This window comes from Panthera leo, chromosome C1, assembly GCF_018350215.1.
Source record: "Panthera leo isolate Ple1 chromosome C1, P.leo_Ple1_pat1.1, whole genome shotgun sequence".
NCBI lineage: Eukaryota > Metazoa > Chordata > Mammalia > Carnivora > Felidae > Panthera > Panthera leo.
In genome coordinates this window covers 212,927,671-212,954,841 of record NC_056686.1, presented here as the reverse complement: position 1 = coordinate 212,954,841, position 27,171 = coordinate 212,927,671, and the positions used below count along the sequence as shown (strand labels likewise).

Sequence of the window (27,171 nt, the reverse complement as noted above, 5' to 3'; positions counted from 1 at the left end):
AATGTCTAAATCAGAGAACAATGCTGTCACCACCAATACGTGAGAAGTAGGCCAAAAATGGACCCTTCAGCCTCTACCAATCTAAAAATCTGGGCATTGGCTCGGTGGAAGCATATACGACCACGATTTTCTAGTGGCCATTAAAAAACTCTAGTGAGTGTTTCAAGCAAGTGGGAATAGCGTTTCTATAGCCGATCACGCCTGCTCCAGAAAGCACAACATTGTGGTAGACGAAGGAAAAATGCGAAACTTTCTCCACTTCGGCTCCAGGTGAGACTGGCAGTCATGCTGCAGTGGTTGTGGCACGATGCTGGTGGCCCTGCTCTGGCTCCTTCTAAGTCGAAGCCATCGCCCTCGAGAAACCGCCACTCCACACAAACCTAGCCGCAGGCTTCGGCCGCTCTCCTCCTCGTTCCCTCGGGTTCTTGATGCGGGGCTACCTCCCTCCTCAATGGCCTCCTCTGGTTCCCTGACCCTCCCACCTGCCTGCTCCATGCACCCGCCCCCCCCATCACCGATTAGTTCAGGCCTTCCTCGCCAGGGTCTTGAATGAGCCCCATTCCTTGGACAGGAGTCTGGAATCTGACATCTCATTTCATGCATCTTGACTGTGAGTAAGAGACACTCATGCGAAACGACATCCCAGGACAACCAACCAACCAGGCCCACCCACCATGTGGTCTCCTGGTCTGCGTAGGGTATATCTAGTGGCTCTTGTGCCATGACTGTCCCTACTCCAAATCTTTGCACTTCCTATTTGGCTTGGTTTGAAGGAGGCCCAGCATGCCCTCCTGGACCCCGTGCCTACTTCACACCTGCTCTCCAGCCTTCACATGCCAGAAGGCTTGTTCACTAGACAATGCCTCCAACAGAAACCTTAAAGACCAATGCGCTTTTCAGAGGTTGCCTCTTTCGAGTGCTTCTTTTATGACTCTCATATTTTAGTAGCTCATTAGATCAGGCAGCTTTTTATTTCTTGGGTTTGATGCTGGCAGGCATAATTCAGATTCAAAGTTCTTTTCTGTTGACTCAGGTTAGTTTTCTTCTATGGGCTTTTATTTTCTATTTAAACTTCTGCAAAAATAAGCATTTATAAAAATATAAAACTAATACATGTTTTCAAAAAAACATTAGAAAATACAAAAAAGTAGAAAAAATTACTCATATCCTTAGTACCCAAATACAACCACTGTTGGCATCCTATTTTATTTCCTTCTGGTCTTTTTCCATTCATTTTTTTCCCCCTGTATGTTCCCACCCCCACCAAAATATGATTGCTGGCATACTGTCTTCACAATTCCTTCTTTGTATTTCAGATAATATTTGTTTCTTGACTCTTTTTTTTTTTACTATTTATTTATTTTTGAGAGAGAGAGAAACAGAGTGTGAGGGAGAGAGGGGCACAGACACACACACGTGCACACACACACACACACACACACACACACACACACACACAGATTCTGAAGCATGCTCCAGACTCTGAGCTGTGAGCACAGAGCCTGATGCGGGGCTTGAACTCATGAACTGTGAGATCATGACCTGAGCTGAAGTCGGACACCCCACCAACCGAGCCACCCAGTTGCCCTGTTTCTTGACTCTTAAAAAGGAACTGATTATCAGACATTTAGGAGTTGTAAAAACCAAACATAATGTGTGTAACTTGTTTTGCTTCCGGTTCTGACAAATTAGTTGGAGACGATCTGGGAAATGTAATTATGGACTGGGTTGTGGAGGACATCGAGGCATTAGTATTAATCGTAAGGTGTGCTAGCAGCATTGTTGTTATATACGAAAATGTCTAAAATTTTTAGTTATGTATCAAAATATGGTGAAATGACATGATGTCTCTGGTTTGTTTTACATTACTTCAGGAAAAAAAAAGGTTGTCAGTAGTCGAATCTGGGAGATAGGGAGGGTGGGCTTATTATGCTATTCTCTTTACTTTCATGTCTATTTGAAATTTTTCAAAATAAACATTGAAAAGTTAAAGTACCCATAGTTCAAGCAGACAAAGAGTGTCAAAGGCTTGTGAAAACCAGCAGCCCTCTGTCTCCTTCCTTCCTCTGCCTTCCCCAGGGGTAACCACTTTCCCCAATTTTAGCAGGTTATTTGGGTACTTACTTCTATATTTCTAAGTAGCCTGCCTGATCGCTGCTTCTTGGTTTTTCAGTTTTAGGTGTTATTCAAAACTTTTTACTATAGAAGAAGAGAATTTAGTTTTTTTCCCACATGTGCTCCTTTTCCCCCAACCAAACCCACAGAACCGCTCCAGGCCCTTGCCCTCCCCATGGTCACATCATCGCTGTCAGAACGAACTATTATGGTTATGTGCATGCTAAGTGTTCCTTTTCTTTCCTACACGAATTTTTATTTTCACCAGAATTAATAGCTGCTTTGTTTTAATTTGCTTGGTTTTTCTGTATACCGTGTATATTGATCTACCCCAAACTTCCCACCAACTGTCTAAAACAGTGGTTCTTAAAGTATGGTCTGTGGACTCCTGGGGGTGCCTGAGACCCTTGCAGGGACCCAGGAGGTCAGTGCTATTTTCATAATAATAAATCCTAAGGCTTTATTTGCCCTTTTCCTTGTGTTGACATTTACACTGGGAACAAAAGCGCTGGCGGGGGAAATTTCTGCTGCCGCTGCCGCTGCCACTGCCTTGGCATGAATAAGGCAACGGCAACAAATGTATCAAGTGCCAGGATACTCTTGACCACCTCAGTCCCAGGAACAGAAAGTCTAGCTGGCTTAAGAATGTCTGAATGTTTTTGATGACGTGGGTAAGAATGTTCTTGATGACGCAGTAACAGTTATTAGTCTTATTATGGCTCAATCCTTGAGTCCTTGTTTTCTTCACAGAAAGCTGCATGCTGAATGAAGTATGACGGCTGTCTGGAGGAAAAGCAGTTATGTAACTGAGCTGTAAGCTAAACTGATGGCTTTTTTTACGAAACGCCATTTTTGCTCGAAGGAACAAATAATACTCAAACTATGGTTATTTGGGGCTTCAAGAAAAACAACGGATATTATTTATTGCCTATGATAAAATTTGAGCTTTCACAAAACTGAGAATTTTGGAAACCTTGCATCCGACACATGGTACATGTTTCCTAATACTTAAAGACTTGTCTAATATCGGCAGTGATATTAACCAATGTGATTTTTTGATATCATAAAAGGAAATATGTTCACATGTAGAAGATCAGCATAAGGAGCCAATATTTTCTAAATGATCTAAACTTTCTAAATGCATGATAAAAAAAAAAAATCACTGCCTAGGTAAAAGGTCCATTTAGAGTATAAGACTGGGGCGCCTCAGTGGCTAAGTCGGTTAAGTGTCCAACTTTGGCTCAGATCATGATCTCCTGGTTTGTGGGTTTGAGTCCCGCGTCGAGCTCTCTGCTATCACGGTGGAGCCTGCTTTGGATCCTCTGTCTCTGTCTCTCTGCCCCTCCCCGCCCTCTCAAAAATAAAATAAAACATTAAAAAAAATAAAATATAAGACAGATTTTAATGTAATCTAGTAAAAAAAGTTGAAGTGATATTATTGTATCTATTGTATCAGTCAACTAGGGCTGCCATAACAACATACCCCAGTCTGGGCGTTGTTGATAATTGCTTTCTCACAGTTCTAGAGTTTGGGAAGGACAAGATCAAGGTGCCAGCCTATTTGGTTCATGGTGAGAGAGGCTCTCTTCCTGGCTTGAGGATGACCACCTTCTCACTGTGTCCTCACATGGCAGGGAGAAAGCGAGCTCTCTGGTCTCTTCTCACAAACACGTTAATTCTATCAGATCAGGCCTCCACCCTTATGAACTCATGTAACCTAAATTATCTCCCTACAGGCTCTACCTCCAGACACACACTAGGGCACTGGAGCGTCAACATATGGGTTTTAGTGGTACAGAATTTAGTCCCTAGCAGATACAGTTTCAGATTCTAGAATGGAACTAATTTTTAAGAAACTGTCAAATTCTGGTGTAATGCAGAGTCGAATTTCCATAATTACCTGAAAAAACTATTAAAATACCCCTTTTGGGGCACCTGAGTGGCTCAGTCAGTTAAGCGTCCAACTCTTGACTTCAGTTCAGGTCATGATCTCGAGGTTTGTAAGATCGAGCCTCTGAGCTGGGTGTGGAACCCGCTTAGGATTCTCTCTCCCTCTCGCTCTGCCCCTTTCCTGGGTGTGTTCTCTCTCTCAAAAATAATATACATAAATAAATAAACACACCTTTATTTTCCAACTACATATCTGTTTGAAGCTGGATTTTCTTCACTTACATAATTCAACCAAAATAACTTACCCTAACAGATTGAATATAGAAGCATATATGAGAAGCTGGTTTAATGTCTTCCTTAATACAGTTGTGAAAAACATTTAGGAAAATATAAAACTCTCCTAATTTTTAGAAAACATAGTTTTCATGAAATGTTATTTATGGCTTATTATTATTACTTTAATTTAAATATTTAAAATTTCTAGCAGTTCTAATTTTTAATAGGTAATCCACATGAACGTACACATTTTGAGGTCATCGAAGAGTTTTTTAGTGTAACAAGTCCTCAGACCCAAAAATTCTATAAGTGCTGGTCTAAATTATCTCTCAAAAAATTCAGATATATAGATGTTTTAACTATTTCATTTTCTTGAAGACATCTCTCTTAGAGCCTTCTGGCCTGCTACAGTCTGTCTGGCTGTCTTCTATACCCTTGTAGAGTTGCTGCCCTAGGGACCTTCTTCACCATCACCTACAGAAAATTATGACCTGTAGGTCAAATCCAGCCTGTCATCTGTTTTTAAGTAGAGTTTTACTGGAATATAGCCACGCTCTTTCACTTACATATTGTCTACTTTTGTGCTACAATGGCACAAAGGTAGAGTTGAGTGGTTGGGACAGAGACCAAGTGGCCTAAAAACTGAAAAGAAAAAAAAAAGTACTATCCTGTCCTTGACAGAAAAAGTTCCCCAACCTGTGATCTAGGTGATTCTTTCACTGCTTTCCTGGGTTGGTTTATTTGCTCCCTGAATCCTACGTCTTCCTCCTTCCTGATTTACTCTTTCATTCTGGTGAAGCACACTTCTGGTAGCTTCCTGAGAAAGGATATATGAAAGGTACATTTTTTTGAGGCCTTGCATATCTGAAAATGTCCTTTCCTTTCCTTTTTTAAAATTTTTAATGCTTACTTATTTTTGAAAGAGAGAGAGACAGAGAGAGAAAATGCGCACTTGAGCCTGAGCGGGGGAGGGGCAGTGAGAGGGAGACAGAGGATCTGAATGAAGCGGGCTCTACGCTGGCAGCAGAGAGTTCGATGTGGGGCTCGAACTCATGAAAGGTGAGATCATGACCTAGGTCAAGGTTGGACTCTCAACTGACTAAGCCATCCAAGTGCCCTGAAAATGTCCTTTCCGATTCACACATTTTATTGATAGCTTAGCTGGGTACAGAATTTTAGCATTAAAATCATAGTCTTTCAGGATTAGAAAGTGTTGTTTCATTGCCATCTAGCTTCTAGGGTTATAACAGAATAGTCTTAAGTTATTCTGAGTTCTGAACGACTGTATGTGACTTTTTTTTTCCTTCTTAGAAGCCAAGAGGATCTTTCCTTTGTCCCTGGTGTTCTGAGATTTTATGATGATATGGTCTGGAGATGATGTGTATCCACCATGGTGCTGGGCACTGGGTTCTTTCAATCTGGAAAGTCAAATCCTGCAGGAAAGGGGCATTTTGTTGAGTTATTTTCTTGATCATTTCTTCTCCCTTTTTTGATTGTTCTCAATTTCTGGAATATTCATTGAAAAAATACTGGATATCCTGGACTAGTCCTCTAATTTTCTTATTTGTTCTATCTCTTTCTGGGACAACTCCTCAACTCTATCTGCCAACCAGAATTTTGAGTCGCCTTTATTTCTTCTATCATGTTTTAAATTTCCATGAGCTCTTCCTCCCTGCTCCTGTTTCTTGTTTTAAAGTATCTAGATCTTATAATTTCTTTAAAAAATTCTCTAGAGATATAAATGATCATTTCTTTTCCCTGTACAGTCTGTTTTGTCCTAGTTGCTTTTTTCTGTTTGTTTGCTTTGGTTTTTCTATTTCATGGTAGTGGCTTTAGTTTTAGTTGTCTCTCTCTCTCTTTTAAGTAAGCTGTATGCCCAGAGTGAAGCTTGAACACATGACCCCAAGATATAGAGTCGCACGCTCCACTGACTCAGCCAGCCAGGTGCCCCTTGGATGTCTCTTCATATGTGGAAGTGAAATCCTGAAATGCTGATTTTTAGTGAAATCCTAAAGAGCTCTGCTCATGTTGAAGGAACTTGCTGCCTCTAAGATTCCCTACAGGGAGAGGAGCTGGGCTGTTGGTTGGGGAGTGCCTGAGGCGATGATCCTTAACTCTCCACACTCTGATTCTTCAAGAAAAGTTTCTCATCTCCGGACTCAAGAGTATAAGCCTTGGTGACCAGAATTCTGCGTTTAGCTGGACAAGAAAGCTGGGATGTTTAACATTTAGGAGGCTAGCACTCAATCAACCTCTCCCAAGCGACCATTACCATTAAGTGTGTTTGGCGTCCCCCAGTTCAGACATCCTTAACTTCATCCTGTCCAGAGAATAAACTTCTGTTCTTCTTCCAAGTTACGGGAGGGGCAATCTTTCTAAATGAACTTTCAACCAATACGGTTAGTTTCCTCTTCACCCACCTCTCTTCCACTTTGTGCAGTTACCTGGTGCCATCAATTTCTGAATTTCTTTAGGGTTCGGCTATGCAAAATTGAGTTGTTTCTTGGCCTTCTCGATTGTTGGCTCAGGATTCAGCTTTCTCAGGACTGCTAAGTCAGTGACCACTCATCCATCTGCTTCCCAGTTCCAAAATTTTGTTGCTGTTGTCTGCTCTCCCATTCTCTTTGTCCTTGTGGGTTTATGTCTTTAAAAAAAATCTCTTCGTTGTTGTTTTAGTGAGGTTTTGGGAGGGAATGAAAGTCAATGTGGGTATTTGATTCTCCATCTTTATTTGGAGCCTCTTTGTAATTAAATATCTTCTTTTTACTTCCATTGAATATTACAGCATAAACATTTCCTATGCTCTTACACGGTCTCTGTAACAGCTCTAGTAACTGCATAACATCCCACTGAATCGGTGCTGTATGTTACTTAATCATTACCTTATTTTTGGATGTTTAGGGTTGCTTCTGTTTGTGGGGAGAAGACTAGTTTTTCCTAGAGTTATCTTCCATTTAGCTGTCTTATTTATCCCCCACCTTTAGGGAGTGCCTGCTGACATTCTTCTCCTTTCTGTGCTTGGTCCGTAGTCTCATCATTGGGCCCTGATTATGGCATTGCTCTGTGCCAATTTAATTCATCTTCCAACTACCAGGTCACCTGCACAAAGATGTGGCACTAATCTTTCCAAAATGTCACCTTTCTCATGACCCTTCAGAGGAACCCTAACAACCCAGAATTCATTTGCGACTGTCATTTGAGGGTCCCCACAGGTTGACTCCGTGCCACCTTCCCAAACTCACAACCCTTTCCCCCCAGTGTCCTCCTTCAAACAGGGCCCGTTCTCCTAACTGTAGCTCCTTCTGCCCCTTCTGCCCCTTCTGCCACTGCCGGTCCACATTCAGCTTTACATCTCAGCTCCTGCACTAAGCCTCCCCAGTGACTTTGTTTACACAATTCCTTCTTCCGTTTGATAAAAGATAAGACACCTATTTCTAATTGCTCACGGTCAGTCTGGCCTTCTAAATGGACTGACAGCTCTTCAGAGGCAGGGGGCTCTCCTCTGTTCTCTATGGCGACTGCCCGCACAGTGCCCTTCTACCACCGTGGGACTCCAGCTTGGCACCAGGCACAAAGTGGGCGATTAACAGGGACTCACTGAATGAACTGCTCATGCGTGTAAGCTGTTACCTTGCCCTCTGGGGTGAGTGTCCAGATCACAGAGAAGGTCAGCTTGTCTGTCATGGGATGGAGGCTGCACAGCTCCTCACACAGCAGCCTGGGAAGCATGGGGACAACCTGCAAGCAAAGAATAGGCCCATGAGCACATTGCTCTCTCATCTGCAGGAGTTGACCAGACTTGCGAGCCACCCAGAGGACAGAGTTCTTGTTGTTTTTTAACTTTTAATGTTTATTTATATTTGAGAGAGAGAGAGAAAGAGAGAGAGGGAGGGAAGGGCAAAGAGAGAGGGAGACACAGAATGGGAAGCAGGTTCCAGGCTCTGAACTGTCAGCACAGAGCCCAACGCGGGGCTCGAACCCACCAACCGTGAGATCATGACCTGAACTGAAGTCGGTCGCTCAACCTGACTGAGCCACCCAGGTGCCCCTAGAGGACAGAGTTTTGATGAAGAGCTTGAGCTTCCAGAGCAAACTGAAGATGGAGGCAGCACTGTCCCCTGAAGGCCACAGAAGGACCATGCCACCTGGCACATTAGCGAAGAGCCTCCAGAGAAATGGGAATGTGAACTGGAAAGGTGAGAAGAATTGGTAACGGGGAAAAATGATATTACAGCAATGAAAAATAATTACATTTTACTATATGCTAAAACTGAAACTCTAGAGTCAAGAATGAGTTGGACTTTTTGGATATAATCTTCCAGTTGAACTCTATACTTAAGAACCCAAGGTCTTACACTTAAGTCTTTAATTCAAGTTGTTTTTTTTTTAAGTTTATTTATTTATTTTTGAGAGAGGGAGAGAGGGAGAGACAGAGAATGAACGAATATGAGCATGCACACACGAGCAGGGGAGGGGCAGGGAGAGGGCGAGACAGGGAATCCCAAGCAGACTTCACGCTGTCGGCGCAGAGTCTGATGTGGGGCTCAAATTCACGAACCGTGAGATCATGACCCGAGTTGAAACCGGGAGTTGGATGCTTAACTGAGAGCCACCAGGCGCTCCTAATTCAAGTGAGTTTTTGTGTGCAGTGTAAGATGGGTGTCCAGTGTCATTCTTTGCATGTGGCTGTCAGTTTTCTCAGCACCATGTATTGAAGAGACTGTCTTTTCCCCCTTGTATGTTCTTGGCACCTTTGTCAAAGACTAGTTGGCCACATGTACACGGGTTTATTTCCAAGTTGTCTATTCTGTTCTATTGATCCATGTGTCTGTTTTTATACTAGTACCCTACTGTTTTGATTATTGTAGCTTCGTAACGTAGTTTGAAATGAGAAGTGTGATGCCTGCGGTTTTGTTTTCTGCCTCAAGATATCTTTAGCTACTCATAGTCCTTTGTGGTCCTATATTAATTTTAGGATAGATTTTCTATTTTTGTGAAAAATGCTATTGGAATTTTGATAGAGATTACACTGAATCTGTAGATAACTTTGGGGAGTATGAGCATTTTAACAATATTAATTCTTCCAATCCAAGAACACAGGATGCCTGTCTTTACACTTATTTGTGCCTTTATCAATTTCTTTCATTGACGTCTTACAGTTCTCAGTGTACACAACTTTTACCTCCTGGTTAAATGTATTCCTAAGTATTTTATTGTTTTTCATGCTGTTGTAAGTGGGACTGGTAAATTATCTCACATCTGTTAGGATGACTATTACCAAAAAGACAAGAAATAACAAAGGGTGGTGAGAATGTGGAGAGAAGAGAACACTCATACATTATTGAGGGGGGATCTAAATTGGTAGAGCCATAACGGAAGACAGTATAGAGGTCCCTCGAAACATTAAAAACAGAGTTACCATTTGATCCAGTAACCTCACTGCTTGGTATATACCCCAAGGAAATGGAATCAGTCCTTTGAAGAGATATCTGTGTTCTCATGCTCACGACAGCATTATTCACAACCGTAAGACATGGCAACAACCCAAGTGTCTGTTGACAGATCAAGGGATAAAGACAATGTGTACATGCACATAAACTATGGCATTATTATCCATAAAAAAAGAAGGAACTCCTGCCAGTTGTGACAGCATGAATGAGCCTGGGAGGGCACTATACTCAGTGAAATAAGCCAGACAGGATCTCAAATACCGTATGGTATCACTTACATGGCAGTGGCTGGGGGGCTGGGGGGCGAAAAATGGGGAGATATAGATCAAATGGCACGTACTTTCGGTTACGCGATGAGTAAGTTCTGAGGATCTGAAGGTACAGCATGGTGACTACGGTTAATGGCAGGATGCGGTACACTTGAAATTTGCTGACAGTACACCTGAAGCATTCTCACCACACGCACACAAGACCTAACCGTGAGAGGCAGTGCGTGTATTCCTTAACTTCATCTTGGCAATCGTTTCACACTTTCAGAATACACAGTTGTGTTTATCAATGATTTGCCAATAAATCTGGGAACAATAAAAGAACCCAAGGGCTGAGTGTAAACTCATGACGGGGTTTCACCAAAATAAAATTGTAGAATCGATGCTTTCGTGATTGAAAGCAGTATCGCAGCTGACCAGACCACACGTCGGAACATCAGCAGGGATACTCCAACAAAGGATCACAGGTTTCCTAGGAGAATGCTCGGATCAACTGATCACTCATTTTGCAGTTCTTTAAGCCCAAATGATTTCTTCCCTTTATTGATCTTTCTAGTCCATAATAAACTGATCCAGTGGTATACCTTCTTTAATTAAAAAAAAAAAATTCTCTCCAACTTACTTTAAAATGATGACTTCACAGCTGTCCCAGAATGCTACTTGTTTTCTCTAAAGTTCCAAAGATGAACACAGTATCTCTACCTGGATCTCGCTCTCTCCTCCCTTTAATCTATTCCTTCTTCCACACCTTTCTTGATTACCATCCACTCCCCTCCCAAACTAAACCAGCCACAGTAGCAGCCCTTTTTCAACACTCCCCGTGGTTTCTTACTCTGTGAAGTGACTGTACCTGGACCCTGTTTCAATACAGTAAATAACCTTTGGTATGGAAATGTAAATTCTAGAACTCATGGCCCACACCAGTAACAAATAATTAATAGTTGTATGGCATTACTTGGCATTATTCTGAAGGATGCGCTATTTTTTTTAAACACCTGTGTAAAATCTAATGACCACCCGAAAACTTTTGGTAACAGCTTTTTGTAAGACAATCATTTTTGATGTTTTTTTTCTTGCCGTTGCTTTTATACCATCTGTTCAGATGACACTACATTTTCTTTAACTTATTTAATGAGTGTTAAAATATGATCTACATATTTAACATTGTCTTTCAGGTATCCGGTGTTTTACAAGATAATACATCTTTACCTGCATACACATAAGGTGCAAAATGGAGAAAGTCTCAAGACCACACTGTCTTGGGACGAGATTGTAAAGATTTCCCATCATTTCAGGTTTTGGATTCTGCTATGGATGGAACTGTCCCCCCACCCCCGCAAATTCCTATGGGGAAGCCCTAGCCCTCAATGTCCCCGCACTGGAGGTAGGGTCTTGAGGAGGTAATTAAGGTTAAATGAAGTCACAGGGTGGGGCTCTGATCCAATAGAGAGAGGTAACTCTCCTCTCCCTGCCCCGCAGAGACACAGAAAAAAGGCCCTATGAGGACACAGCCATCTACAAGCCAGGAAGAGTCCTCACTATGAACCGAACTGGCTGGGACCCTCATCTAGGACTTCTACTCCCCAGAACTGTGAAAACATAAATGTCTGTTGTTTAAGCCACCTAGTCTATAGTATGTTTTATGACAGCCCAAGCTAAGATAGACTAAATCAAATTTGTTGGGTGTGAATTCTGGGATTCTTCTCTGCCCTGCATTATCTGATAATTATACCAATTGTATTTTGGTAGTAGGCTGCTCTCCAGGCATGCTCGTAGCCCAGGGCTTAATACCTCTTTACATAGTAGTGTTTCTTTCAAGTGTTCAAGGCACTATCTTATTTTGAATCACAAAGCTGAGCACATGCAAACATAATGCAATTCCTGACTTTGTGTTTGTCAAAAGAAAAGTCATTGCAATTAAATACAATGTGGTATCCTGGAGTGAACCCAAAAGAAGACATTGGTGGAAAAGCTGGTAAAATCCAAATAAAGTATGGAGTTTAGTTAATAGTAATTTCCCAGGGGCGCCTGGATGGCGCAGTCGGTTAAGCGTCCGACTTCAGCCAGGTCACGATCTCGCGGTCCATGAGTTCGAGCCCCGCGTCGGGCTCTGGGCTGATGGCTCAGAGCCTGGAGCCTGTTTCCGATTCTGTGTCTCCCTCTCTCTCTGCCCCTCCCCCGTTCATGCTCTGTCTCTCTCTGTCCCAAAAATAAATAAAAAACGTTGAAAAAAAAAAAATTAAAAAAAAAAAATAGTAATTTCCCAGTATCAGCTTGTTAGTTATGACAAATGTCCTAGGGTAATATAAGATGTCAACACTGGGGGAACTGGGAAGTGGGACCTCTTTGTACTGTCTTCGCAACTTTTCTGTTAAGGCTAAAATGAGTCTAAAATAAAAGCTTATTAAGAAAAAGCCACTGCTTTCTTGAGTTGATCTCATAAGTCTTACACATTTAAGTACGAAAGAAATTTAAGCTAATGAAATACAACCTGATCTGTTCTTATATATTAGAGTTTAAGGTTATGTTTTATTTGCAGAAAAGGCCTTTATCTCTCTCTCTCTCACACACACACACACACACACACACACACACACACACGTCTAAAGATCAGTAAACAGTAAAGTCCATACTCATCAGGAGCACAGTGCAGGAAAAAGAGTAAAGAATTTGAGGCCCCACAGACTTGAAGTCTAATCCTGGGCCCACCACCTCCTGTACACCCTGGGCAAACTAGTGGAATTCTGAGCCTTGGCTTTCTTACTGGCAAAACAATACTTAAGATGCTCAATACAAGTCCGCTCGCCGGCCATCCCACGGCCCACCAGGTCCTTCGGTCACCCGGCGAGGCCTTCCCCTTCAGCAGGGCCACTCACCGCACACCCTTCACCTGCCAGGCCTGCTCACCGTTCTAGGTCTTGCCAAGATTGTTCTCTCTGGGACATCTTTCTGGATGTTTTTCATCTGGCCAACTTTTGCACATCCTCGAAGATTCGGCTCATCATCATCCCTCAAAGGCATATTCAGATTCCCCCAGGGGAGGATGTATGGTGTTTCGTATACTTCCCGTCCCCCCTCCCTGCAGCTCTTTCGAAAAGGATCTGAGGCCGTCCTAAACAGCCACTTATTCCACTCTCCCAGCTCTCTCGTGACACTTCTGTAGCTCTTAACACATCCTAGTTACTTCTTTCCATGCCTCTCCTTCCCACCGCACCCTGGAATCTTCAGGAATGAGCACCAGCTCTTGTGCCCGTCTATCTCGTACCTGACACACAGCGGGCACCTTGTCTGCAAATGACTGACTTCTGCCCAGGGAATGAATCACTTATTCTTTCCGTGTTTACTGTTTATTGCATCACATTAAACATTTTATGAAATCCATGGTGGACTTCTATTTAAACAACCTGACACAAGAATTTCATAGACAGCATTTTAAGTAGAAGACAAACTGTTTTGACTGTTCTCTCCTAGACACGACTGGCACACTCAGTGGCCGCCCAGGTTATAAACACTGCTTCGTATCTTTTTTTCTTATACAGAGGACAACATTTTAATATTCAAATGCCAAAGAACCTAAGTGCTCATGAAGAAGCTAAACTTGAAAACGTTTTCAGGTAGTGTAATTATCTTTAGTTTTTAAAGGGCATTCCTTTTAATAAACTTTCACCAGATCTTGGGGCAGAATTCAGACGGTATTCAGAGAGAAGTCTTTATGCCCATGTAGTTTTGCAAATAGATGGTTATTTCTCTTTCAAAGAAGAGAAGGGATGAAGGGATGAAGAAGATATTACAATCACATCCGTGGTTTGGCACGTTGTGGCCTCTCATAAATTGGGGGGCACTGGCCCCGATTTCTGCTGGGGGGCACTGGTAATGCGCTCCATGACCCCGTGACACACGTGTCAGGTGCACACAGCACAGCAGGGATCCCCGTGGGAGGAGGGCCAGAGACACAGGCAGCCGCTCTCAATAAGCTGCTTCCTCGAATACAAGTCCTGCTGTTTCAGGGGAGCCCCACCTGGACCAGAGTCTGTGGTCTATGCATGCTCATCGGCTCTGTGACATCTGGACACAGCGCCTGGACAACCTCCCAGGCAGGGGTGGTGAGTGCAGGACACATCGAACAAGAGGAAAAGAGAAGAAAGGTCCCTCTGGGGGGTGAGAAACTGCTGGCTGTCAAAGCATTGTGCAACCGCTTATGCATCAGGGGGATGCTGTTGCTATGACTATGTTTCCTATCTCTGTTAAGAGCAGCAACACACTGCTACCAGTTAAACACACAAGCAAACAACAACAAAACCACACACACACACACACACACACACACACACACACACACACACACCCCTCCCACAGAACACCACTGGGTGTTATCTTGTGATTTCTCCACTCTCTTCCCCCTGCTACAACCAATCAGTTCCCAGAATCTGTAGGTTTTACATCTAAATCTCTCTCAAATGAGTCTTCTCTCCTCTCTGTCTTCCACTGTTCAAGTGTGGCCATGTTCATCTCTCTTGGGTTATATTTGAATAGTCTTCTAAACCAGCAGCAGAGTTCTGGAGTGGAAATTATTCTGGGTAAGGTTTCCTTATTATTCTCCATACTTCTGCATCTCCTTACTCTACTCTACCCAATGATAATCTGCAAACCCATTTACAGTAGGACACATGGCCTTTGCCTTTCCAATAGCTGATGAATTGAATTTGACAGTTTGATTTTTCGCTTGTCCTGCTAATGAGGGAGGGTCCAAACACCTGCAATGGGGTGGAGACGTGTCCAGTAAAGCCTGAACCCTCTGTCTCTGTGTTCAGTGGCCAAGGGTCAACGGTGGCCAAAAGCTCTCAATGAGAAGCTGGCAGAGGGCCTCTATCTCCGAGGAGAAATCAGAGACATCATGGGGAAGCCAACTTCCCGTGTACCCAGTCCCACCCCTTGCTGTGTGATATGGATTCTTGGATGGGGAGGGGAAGCAGCTAGGGGCTCCTTGCTCAGGATGTCCATTTTAGCACCAGGCCGAAGACACCTATTGCTCTAGTTCTCCTGGAGTCCAGCTGGACACCAGCATGTTGGTAAACTCTCCTAAAATTCAATGAGCAAAACTCCCCGCCTACTTTGGGGTGGTTATTCAAAGCCTCAAGGGGCCACAGCTGAGGGAAAGGGCTCTGGTACTGATAACAATTTTCCTCCCTCTGGCCTCACTATTCTTCAACCACATGGTTGCCAAGGTGACTTTCTACCTGAAACAAAGGAGACCATGTCCCTTCCCTACTTGCCCTCAAGATGAAGTCCACACTCCTCAGCTTGCCACTCCAGGCCTCTCTTTGTAACTTCAGCTTTTGGCTCCTGCAATTTCTACTCCAGAAATTCCAAACTGCTTTGTTCCTCGTCGAGCCACTGCCTGGAATGCCCTCTCTACCCACGTGTCTACCTCGAAATTTTTGACTTAAAATTTGAAACGCTGCTCAAAACTCAATTTTGTCGTGAGGCGCCTTGGCTCTTTTGGAAGCTCCTCTCCTACCACCAGCCCGGGCAGGTACGACTTCTCTGTCCTCCCTAGTGCTCCCCACCTCCCAGACGACTTCCGTAACTGGAGGGGGCCCGGTGTACTGTAAGTGCTCGTTACGTGCCCACCTCCTCTGACTTCCCCAGGGCAGGACCAGCATTTCCCTCATCTGTAACACCTGCCACCTGGCACACAGCCGGCCTCAACAAATACGAACTGTATGAAGATCGACAGCCCTTCAGGCATTGGAGAAGGAAAGGGACTTAAAGGGTTCTAAGTCTCCGTAAGCATGCTTCGGGCCAGCATTAAAGTTGAATCAGGGCAGAGTTTAAAAGCTGTCATGGAAAAAAAGGGACATGGTGACAGGACACTGACTTTCTAAGCATTCTGGACTAGGGCTTGGGAGACTTGAGAGAAACTGATCATTTGGGTAAATACGCCATTGCCCAAGGCAGCTGGGTGGGGGTACCATCCAGACTATAAAATCTTATATTAGCCTCAGAGAGCAGAAACATCTGCTAAAGCCACAGCAGGCAGGCTGGCCAAGTTCAGCAACGGGTTAGCCAGGACAGCCCTGTGACCAACGGAAAGGGCCACAGAGGGGAAGAATCAATCATCCATGCAAAGAGGAACAGGAGGGACTAGCAGCAGCAGGGGGGCTACTGAAGCTCAAGGGAGCCAGATGTCAGCGACCCAGCCGGGAAGGGGCAAGCGGGGGTGGGGGGGTCTCCTGCCCCTTCCAGCCCGGGTCTCCGCTGGCTCCCAAACTCCCTCACACCCTCGAGAGCCCATTGGCTGCTGGAGCCTGGGAACTTAGGGAGTTTTTCTCCTCTTCTCTGAGGACTTCAAGGTTTTAGCAGGAAGGTACAGCTGGCCCCCCACTCACACACTGCAACAACCTAAAGGGAATTGATATCTGCTAGCCAACATCTCTGTTGAAAGAGTTTCCTTTTTCATATCAACACTTCCACGAACTCCGAATCTGATCAACTCTGCTGCACAGTTTGACATTAACAAAACATCAACACTCTGACAACCTGCTGGGGTCAGAGAGGAACATCTTAAAACTCTTTGGACTCCACGTTAAGACAGGCTTCCAGTCCCAATCTTTGATCTCTATTATAAAGCAGCACCAATAAAATAGCGTAGAGATTTATGGGCAAGCTTTCATTTGAGCTGTTTCACACCTAAAATAACATGACTGCTCCGGCCAACGGGCAGACAATTCAGGTTTAGGTTTCAACTGTTTAGGGTTTCTTTTACTTTTAAAACTTAATTCACTTATTTTTAAAAATCACCTTACATTTTACAATTTCATTGTAATTCCCGCTCAGGGAAGACAGCCAGGAGACATTTACTGGATAGATGTCACGTCCTTCTGAGGAGGACAGGCCTAAAGTTAGATGGTTGGTCCCCTAATGGGCAGATACCTGATTTTTGTCAAAAAGAAAGAGTGCGTCTTTTCATGGGACTTAAATGGACAGTATTCCAATTGATCTGTTCTCCTGAGTATGCCCTATTGGTAATGAGAGTAACCAAATACTTAACACTGTGAATAAAATCCCAACAAAAAGGATTTCATTTTAAAGACAGTAAAATGGTATTTGGACCCAATATCTGTTTTACTGTATATTCCTAATCTATGGAATAATTCCCCAAATCAAGCTTGACCTGTAATTCTGATGTCAGTTACTTATAAGCCAGTAGCCCTGAATGAAAAGAAATCAGTGCCACATTCCCTATAGATGGGAAATCGCCCGCCCCCCTCCCCCAATGTACACCCTCCTTCCCCCATCTGATGAAGTTGGGAGAAATTCTGCCAAATGAGAAAGCAGAGAATCTGGAGGAAGAGGAAAGCAGCTCATCCAGCTTTTAAGAAGACCTTTATAGGCAAAGTAAAGTGAAAACAGTAGAAAAGTTCCTGGACACAGTCCTTCAAGAAACAAAAATGAGTAGGAAGAAAGGTCAGAGTCGTGGTTCAAAGGAATCAGAATGCACAGCTGCTGTCCAAGGTTGTGGGCAGGCGCCGCTCGCTCCGGCCAAGCTGGGGGCTGCTCAGGGGCACACCGGCCCTTCCTCCACTCAGCTCCCCGCTTTGAGAGCTCAACAGCAGAGCCCCAACACTGCAGTCCCAAAGACAAATTCTAGAACCGTGACAATCACAAAACCAAAGTAAAGAGAATAGGAAAGGAAATGTGCTTAGTTATTTAACCCAATTTTATTTTTCCATTTTTGGTTTTGGAAACATAATTCCTGGTTATAAAAGGAGAATGCAACAGCTAGATAAGAGAAAGCCACCTGCTTGGACAAAGAACTTCTAATTGTGGCTAGAATTCCTAAATATGTAAATCTGAAGAACAGAGTTAAACTGGTCTACGTGGAGAGAACAATTCACGTCATTCACTTTATGTGGTCTTCAAAGTCTAAGCGATTGCTGCTTCTGTTTCTCTTCCCATCATAACATTATAGTTTTGTAGATACAAGGGGTTCTGGAGTCTTATCTCCCTTTCCCTAAGAGGCCTTGGGCCGGATTTGGCCAACTGCATTTTTAGGTGGGAGGTATGGATGGGATGTCTCCAACCTGAGGTTATATTAAGTGTAAACAATGTACAAATATCAGAGCTGTGTTCTCAGGAGAGCCAAGCTGTGAGCGAGGGACCTGGCTTTTGATGTTGTTCCTTTGTTTGAGTAGGCCGGATACCTACACTAGAAGGAGCCAGAGTGGAGAGAAAGTCATCCCCACAAAAGCTTCAAAATGAAAACACTTTTGTTTAGGTATGATACACACACACATACGCACAAGTCAGAAAACATAAGTGTGCATTTTCACGAACTGAAAGCTCACATAATCAGCACCCAGGTCAGGAATCATTAGCTGTCCCCCCGCTACTCGGGCCCTCTTTTCTCAAGCGTAACCACTATTCTGACTTGTGTTCACTCTGCCCGTCTTTGAACTTTACACACATGGACTCACATGCTGCATACTCTTGTGCCTGGTTTCGTTCACCAGGCTTCTCTGTGGTTGTCAATCTAGAGTCCTACCGTGCGACTATACCAAAATTTACTTGTTCGCTCTAGAGTTGATGGGTACTGAATAGTTCCTGGGTTTTTGTTTGTTTGTTTGTTTGTTTTTTGGTGGTATCACACTGTTATTTTAATTTACGTTTCCCTAATAACATATGATGAGGAGCATCTTCTCATATGCTTATTTGTCATCCGTATATCTTCTTCAATGAAAGGCTTTTCCATCTCTGAGACTCCAGATTATCTTGTCAAGGGCAGGTCAGGGGATGAAACTTTCTCAAAAGGCGTTTTCATTCCTTTCTCCTGCTCTAGTGTGACAATGCCGTAGACATTACCGAAATGAACACATGTGGCTGGGTTAAAAAAAAAAACAACTTCATAAAAACTGTGGCTCATATGGGCTGAGTGTGCACAGCCGTACTCTGGAACAAGAGTTTGAAGGCAGTTCCTTTTCCTCATTTCTTTCCGAACACGGGCACCTGTCTGAGTCACTTGGGAGGCAGGGCTGCTCTGAAACTTCAGATGCGCCCCCATGTCCTGCCCTGGTATCTCTTCAGTTTGGTTCTTTTTGAATATAGAATGAAAACCTGCAACCACAGAGGGGAAGCACTTTTCCAAAGAAAACCTTTTCTTAAGACCTCACTGGATGTGAGAAAAGATGTTCAGACAAGATTGCTGTTCCTCACTCTTTTTTTTTTTTTTTTTAAGAAAAGAGGAGCAAACAAAGGACACAGACTAAATAGAACGTTTTTTTAATCCAACAAACTGGAGACCGGTGCTTACCTTCTGAACCAAGTAGACACTCGTGGCTCTCTCAGCAGCTACTTTATCCAGAGGGGATCCCTCAGGAACAAAGTAACTGACGTCAGCAATGTGAACCCCCACTTCGAAGTTGCCTGTAAATGCAGAAGAAGGCTGATCAGTGTGGTACGGAAGGCGACAGCCATCCCTCTCAGGAATCCTTCCCAAGAATGCATGGCATTCTCTGAGGCTACAAGACTTGAGGTGCAGGCCTCCGTTTCCAGTCCTGCTGGGCAATCTGCTGCCCCCTGTGATTTGCATGGTTACTTTCCTCACTGTATAGTGAGATGGTGAGATTTTTATCCCCAGGAAGCAACATTAACCATCTTCACAAGATGTTTCCCATTTCTAAAGGCCTCTTGTCTTTGTAAACATCAGCAGACTTGCAAAAGAAGGCTCATTTTGGACGGTGAACAAACCCTTTCAGGCGACTGGAAGTGAGAGAATCCCTGAACCCTGGAGATTCTGCCTCTGACTTCTCTGCTCTTCCTGTTCATTCTGACCACAGCCTTTATGTGGAGATCTACACCTGGCCTTCCTGCCTCGATACTGCCTCTTCTCACCTAGCCCTGCATACCGCTGCCTAGAATCTTCTCGGCCATGGGCCTGGTGATGCCACTCCTTAGCCTGTAAGCCATGTCTTCACTTAGTCTCACCCCGACCTGCCACGCCAGGCCTTCCAGCTTCCCCCTCCACATCTCTATTACGCGGCTGTCCTGGGAAACCTCTTACCATTCCCAGAACATACCCTACCTCATCCCACTGAGATGTCTGCTTGGCTCATGTTTTTTCTTATGTTTGGGATCATCTCAACAGGATCTGCCTATCAAAACCCTTCTTACCTTCTAAGGATCAACTGAAAGAGAATCCCAGAACAAGAAGAGATTCTCTGCCCTCTGTTTCTTCTACCTGCACTGTCAAAGCACCTGATCCATAGATGAAGATGATGACCACGGTCTTTCCTTCAGGGCACTCATCTTGCCAGATACCACAGCGCATCTTTATTGGCTTACATATTTACTGCCTTCCTCTCTCCCTATGGCATAAGCTCCAGCAAGGCAGAACCTTCTGTGTAAAGTTCACTGGCATAGGGGCAATACCTAGAAGGATGCCTGACAAACCATAGGCATTTAATAAATACTTGTTGAGTGAACGAATCAAGAATTGACTTATTTGCCTGTTGTCTTTTCCCTTCTGGTGAAAGACCTACTTTCTTCCCCTTTCAGAATTGCCCTTTCCCTTCCTGGTAGAGCTGGTTTTCAGCAGGCCCTGCCTTCCCTAACAATTCTGCCAGAGAGATGGTCGGATGGCATAGGCTGGTGGGATTACAGCTAAAGTGGGGTTGAGGGAATGGTTAGGTTGTAAATTTAAGGTTTACTCTTGAACATCCCGTAAAGCATCTCTCACATGTAGCTTATGTGATTATACACACACACACACACACACACACACACACACACACACGCATATGAAAACGGGCAGCATGGACAGAATACAAAAGAAGCGTACACATGTAAAGTAAGCGTGTAGTATGACGAACGCATCGTGGGCAGACAGAGGCACACTGATGATATCAACACAAAGATGAATTTGCATTAAGTAATGAGAGAGAGAGGGAGGGAGGGCGAGATGGGGGGAGGGGCAAAGGGAGAGAGAGACTCTTAAACAGGCTACACGTTCAGCGTGGAGCCCGACGTGGGGCTCCGTCTCATGAACCATGAGAACCTTACCTGAGCTGAAATCAGGAGTTTGGACGCTCAACTGACTGAGCCACCCAGGAGCCCCTAATTTGATTAAATTTAAATATATGCATGATGTCATTCTACTATATCCTATTCTTGTTCATAGTAACTTCAGGAGAAAGGATCTCTCTCTGGGACCCCCGACACCAAGGAACGTTGTAAGTCTGGAGCTGCCAAGGAAACATCTTTGCCACACAATCATGCCAATATAGAAAATAATAGGTCTAGAAAAAAAAGGGAGAATCATTATGACCTCATTTGAACTCCAGGATCCAGCTGAACTTGAAACTAGCCTACTTATGGACTTGGCAGTTCATGAATCAATCAGTTCCCTTTCAGTTATGACTCACAGGAAGAGTCCTGACTGATACCCAAGTTGACTCAGAAGAGCTTCCGAACACATCACTACCTGCTCCTCTGGTTGCCTAGACAATCAGTCCTAAAGTATCACACATTTTATCTGCACATTCTGGAGCTATTTATTATCTTCTTATTCCTTCCTCGCTGGAGGAGACCATTCTTCCCGTAGTTTTTTAAAATGGAAAATCGTTCAAGCATGGGATGGTTGAAATAAGGGGTTCAGGGGAAGAACAGAATTTAAGGTTCCCCATTCCTCATCTGCCTCGCACTCAGGGACCACCCTCCTACAGGGCGTTTGTTGGGTCTTTCCGCCCATGCCTGTAGCATTAATACATGAGGGAAAACCTAAGTCCGTCTAAGAGATCCCGGCTGCTGTGGGATAATATAATAGACCTACTTCCCACAGAGGAGCGGGCTGTCTGGAAAGAGAAACCAGTGTGGCTCAGAGTTCAGCGGCCTCACTCTGAGAGCCACGCAGCTGTGCTGTTGGGTCACTGGGAGCAGGGACACCTGCCCTGTGATGATCGAGGAACTCAACCCTAAGAGAATGTGGCCAAGAGTCTCAGACAGCTCAGTTTCCAATTTTGATATTACAAGTATCTAAAACCAACACTTGGGGAAGGTAAAATAAAGTGTCTTCTTTTGAAGTCAGAATTATAATATATTGGCCTAACAGGTAAATATTGACTAAAGGAAAAGAGAGGATTATTACATCATGATATAAGCCATAATTTTAAATTCGGTCTGTGTGTTGTTACTACACATGAACTTTCTGTCCTTAGTCAAAATTGACAAACTGACAAAGAGTTCATTACAGGAGATAAAACATGAAGGAGGCCAATCAAAACATATTTCAGAGGCTTAAATTTCACTCAGAATTCCCAGCAGAGCTTCTAAGACCAGCAAAGAGAAGCTCTCTTATTTTCTCCTTTGGACCTTTTTTGTGGAAACCCTAAGTAAATATTTTATTACATATATTTACATAATGTGAACTTGCAGAACTTTTGAGGTAGTGGCACTGCAGTTTTTATTCCATGAAAGAGAAAATATAAATCCAGAACATTCTGGATTATATGCTGCCAAACCATTTAGGATCAATTTGATGTTTTTTTAAGGAATACTGTCTTCCATTAAAAAGTATTCATCTTTTTAATAAAATTTTTTAATTGTTTTTTTTAATGTTTATTTATTTTTGAGAGAGAGAGAGAGAGAGACAGAGAGACAGAGAGACAGAGAGCGAGCGGGGGAGGAACAGAGAGAGAGGGAGACACAGAATCCAAAGCAGGCTCCAGGCTCCGAGCTGTCAGCACAGAGCCCGACGCGGGGCTCGAACTCACGAACCGTGATATCATGACCTGAGTCAAAGTTGGACGCTCAACTGACTGAGCCACCCAGGCGCCCTCCATATAAAAGTATTCTTTAAAATATGTTTTACATCAAAAGTTTTCATCTAGTGGGGCTAAGGGAAGCCCTGATGGTTTTCAAGAGCTGGGGAAGCAGGTGGAGGCAAAGTCCCCAAGGCCGGCCATGCTGGACTGGCTTTGCTCAGTGGTGCCTCAAGATTAACATGAATACATTTGGAATGAAGCAGAGAGGACATCCCAAGTGCTTCATCCAATTAAAACATAAATAGAACCTTGTCTTAAAAGGTTAAGACAAGGGCTTAAAAACCACCTTGTCTAAGCCAGCCTCCCAGCCAGTCCAGTCACTTTCCAACAGCATCCCTGCTCAGTGGCCCCTGACATGTCCTCAAGGGTTGGGGGAGCTCACGTCTTGAAGCCACTTGCTCTGTCTCTGAGGAGTTCTTGTCATGGGAAAGTGCTTCCTCGCAAGGATCCACGATACACAGAAATGAAGCCTCTGGTTTACTCTGGCTCCGGGCATCCACGAGAGGTGATTCCTCTGTTTAAGGTGCTCGTGGTCTCCTGGGGTTGGCAGATACGACAATGTGGTGACAGTGTGTCACCAGCACTATGACAGAGGAAGGTTACACACCCTTCCATATGGGGGCGAGTGGAGCTGAAGTCAGCCGTTACTTCAGCGAGAACATGTGCAAGTGCTCCGAAGTCAGTAACGGCTGTATGAACACATACTGACAATGACAATCATAAAAATGATAACGAGGAGAGGCGCCTGGATGGCTCTGTCGGTTAAGTGCCCAACTTCAGCTCAGGTCATGATCTCGTGGTCCGTGAGTTCAAGCCCCGCGCTGGGCTCTGTGCTGGCTGCTTGGAGCCCAGAGCCTGGAGCCTGCTTCGGATTCTGTGTCTCTTTCTCTCTCTGCCTCTCTCCCACTCACTCTCCGTCTCTCTCTGTCCCTCAAAAATGAATAAATGTTAAATTTTTTTTTAAAGAAATGATAATAAGGACAGTAGTAGTGACTGTTTCGTGTCTACTTTGTGCCCAAGGGCTCCACATACACTGACCTAACTTTGACACAGGCACATAAACTGTATTTCACGGATGAATCATCTGAGCCTCAAAGAGGCTCCAAGTCATTTGTCCAAGATTATCTGCCTGGTAATAACCCCTGCATTCAAAACCAGGCTCAGAGACTTTGCTCTTTTGATCACCCCCAGCCCCCTAAACTCCAAGACAAGACAATACAACCCAATTTTTCATCTCAATGGGGCCACAGCTCAAAATCTCTCCCCATCTCTAGGCAGATTCAATAGAAGCCATTCTTGGCCATGGACCCAGAAGGCCTGCTGGGGACTCTCCCCAGCCTTGCCCCCAGCCACATTTCTGTCCCTGCAGTCTCTTGGTTCCCACCGCCACTCCCCTTCACCACCTGCAGCAGAGCCAGCTGTAAAACAACTACAAAGTCATCAAGTTCAGTTCTATTTAACTGTGAGTCCTTAAGGTCCAGCTATTCCTTTCTAAGTTTCTAGCTTATAGTGGGTCTTCCTTGGCTGGCAGCAGAGGCACTATCCTCAGTACCTGAAAGGGCTGTGTCTATTATGGGCGGGGACGGATCAGGCTACCCCCGTGAGATGTGAGACCAGGGCCTTCCAGACCTGGGCCACTTGAATTCACTTTTACCCACTGCTAAGACCAAACAGCGGTGACAGAGGTCCTTCTTGACCCAGAGGCTCTTCTTGACACTTGTTTTGATCCAGAATGTCAGGCAACAACACTGCCATGTGTACCTCAGCAGCAAAAAAGTAACTGCTTTTGTCTGGGTCGCTAATGGCCTTTGTGTTGCTAAATACAAAACTTTTTAGGCCTGACTTGGCCTGACCTTACAGGGCATCGGAGACCTAGTGATGTCTCCTTCCTTGACCCCCGCTCCCTTGGCTCTGGGTGTGAGCCTAACAGTGCAACTGCTCCTTCTCAGGCTCCTCTTCCTCTCCTGTCCCTTACACGTGGGCGTGCCTTCGAGCTCTGCCCTGGGTTGCCTTCTCTGTCCATTCTACTTTCTCCCTCATGTCTGAGCCATTCCCAGGAGTTCAAGCCTCATCTCTGTGCTCTGGTCTCCTTATTCTGTGCCCCCAGCCTCGATTTCTCCGAGCTCCAGACTGACAAGCCACTTAGCTGTCCCACAGGCACCTCACACTCACACCTCTGAAAGTCACTATGTCTCTTCCTGTGCTCTCCATCCCACGAAGTGGGATCACCTCCCCTAAACTAAAAGGGGCACCATCACTGCCTAAACCTAAAAGAAACTAGGCCTCACTCAGCCCGTGTCAATCAATCACTCTGAACTCTCTCCCCTACGTCGGCTGGTCTCTCTTCTTCCCACCGACCCCACTGTGGCCAGGGCCACCATTTTTCCTTCGAAGGAAGATCTAACAACCCCCTTGTTGCTCTCCCTGACATTTGTCAGACCTACTTTCCACGCTGAAGATAACACTCTTTCCAAAATGCAAACCTCCCTGTCACCCTGCTTCTCTTCCTGACGATTCCTACTCGTCCCACAGACTAGTGCATAAAGCCTACTCCCTGATGACCTAGGCCAGGTTCACCCCCTCTCCTGTGTCTTTCTACAGCACGACACTCCCCATGCACCATCCCCCCACCCCCACCAGCCCGACTTTCACCACTTACTGAAAGTCAGTCATGAGATATCTCCCCCACCCTCTGTCATCGGCATGAAGGGCAGGGAGAGGGCCAAGCACAGAGTCAGTGTCTGATGTCTACTGAACGAATCAGGAAATGACAAAAACATAGGGCAGATTCATTGCCCATCCGGGTTGAAAGGGGCTGTAAATGCTGCCTGGTCTGACTGTGCAGAGTCCTCCCCACACCAGGTCCTCCCAGAGTGAGAGCAACCTATGCCTGCCCACCTCAGGTGACTTAGAAATCACTACTTCTCAGCATAGTCCACTCCATCCTTGGATGGCAATGCCAATCAAAATCATCGCCCCCTTTAGAGCCAAAACATGTCTTTCTACAGCTTCTACTTTTTGGCTCAGTTCCACCCCATGGCGCTGCCCAGAACAAGCCCAACTCTTAGAGGACAGCAACGTGACTGAGAGAAATGAGTGCAGTGGGAGATCTCTTCCAGCAGGGCTGGGCTCTGCTTTTGGGTTGGCACTGGCTTTGAAATAGTCAGATAGCACGGGGCCCCCTGGATCTTCTCTCCTTCAAGCTAAATCACCATATGGCTTGGCTTTGAATCCCCTCATAATCCTCAGCATCCTCCTAATAACCACCTTCATTCGTTCAATTAGCCATTCAACAGATACTTGTCATGCTCCTATTACGTGCCAGGTACTTTTCCAGGCACTGGGGACATACAAGTACACAACACTGATAAGGTCCCTTCTCTTAGGGAGCGTACATTCTAGTGGGGAGAGAAAGACAAGAAGCAAACAGATAAATGGTAAGAGAACTTAAGACAGGAAAAAGGACTCTGAAGAAAATAAAACAGGCTGAGGCGATGAGGATGCCTGGGGATCACCTCAGATTTAGTTCATAAAGGTCTCTCCAGGGGAAAAACGGAGACCTGTGTGTCTCAAAAGGACCATGTCACACGATGGCATGGGGGAGTGCACGGCAGGCAGAATAACCAGAGCGAAGGGTCAAAGGCAGTAGCAAGCTGGTTGTGTCGACGGTGGAGAAAGAAGGGGAGACCTGGAACCTAGAAGGCTAGTGAGGTAGATGGGGCCTTGATGAGAGACACCCTGCTGGGCCGGATGAGGCATTTAGATTTTGTTTCCAGTGTTGTGGGAAACCACTGGAGAGTTTCCAGCAGAGAAGTGAATATACCACCTTCTCACTTTATCACCTCTTCCCTCTGCGTATCACAGTTCCTGCGAATGCCGTCTGAGGTCATACTGAACTGAAAGGCAGCCAAGAAGAACTCTTAGGAATGGTGCTGCCAGGCAAACGAATCCAGTCGATCCTTCAGTGAAGTAATATGCTTGGTGAACAAACACAGAGGATGCAAAGAAGCATAACCTGTAAGACACATCGATAGATGCCAACCCATACTGGATCTCCCATCGCACAGACTGGCCTCCATCCAGCCTACGTGATGGGAAAATGATGCTCTTGCTTGGGTCACCCTCTTGCCCCTGTGGTCAGTCTTCCCAACAACATGGGTCGTAAGAGCAATAGAAAACCGTGTTCTGAGAGCTCAGAAAGGGTAATTCAACAGAGAGAACTGAGAGAAAGGGACTCTCTGCTGTCTAGACTTCCCCAGCACTGCAGGGCCTCCTTCAGGGCAGCACACTCAGCCAGCATGCAGGCCCTGGCCTTAGTCTGGCCCGTTGCATTTGAGAGACAGATTCACGGTT

At 44.8% G+C, this 27,171-nt stretch overlaps 1 protein-coding gene across 7 annotated transcripts in view; it reads right to left on the bottom strand.

Moving 5' to 3' along the window:
* Positions 1–27,171, bottom strand: part of DIS3L2 (DIS3 like 3'-5' exoribonuclease 2) — a 347,338-nt gene that overhangs the window by 87,973 nt on the left and 232,194 nt on the right. For all 7 annotated transcript variants that reach the window (XM_042950509.1, XM_042950514.1, XM_042950513.1 and 4 more), the window contains 2 exons: positions 19,311–19,423; positions 7,912–8,019 (listed from right to left, as the gene is read on the bottom strand). In XM_042950509.1, the coding sequence (XP_042806443.1) occupies positions 7,912–8,019; positions 19,311–19,423 (221 nt within the window). The remainder of the gene's footprint in view (positions 1–7,911; positions 8,020–19,310; positions 19,424–27,171) is intronic.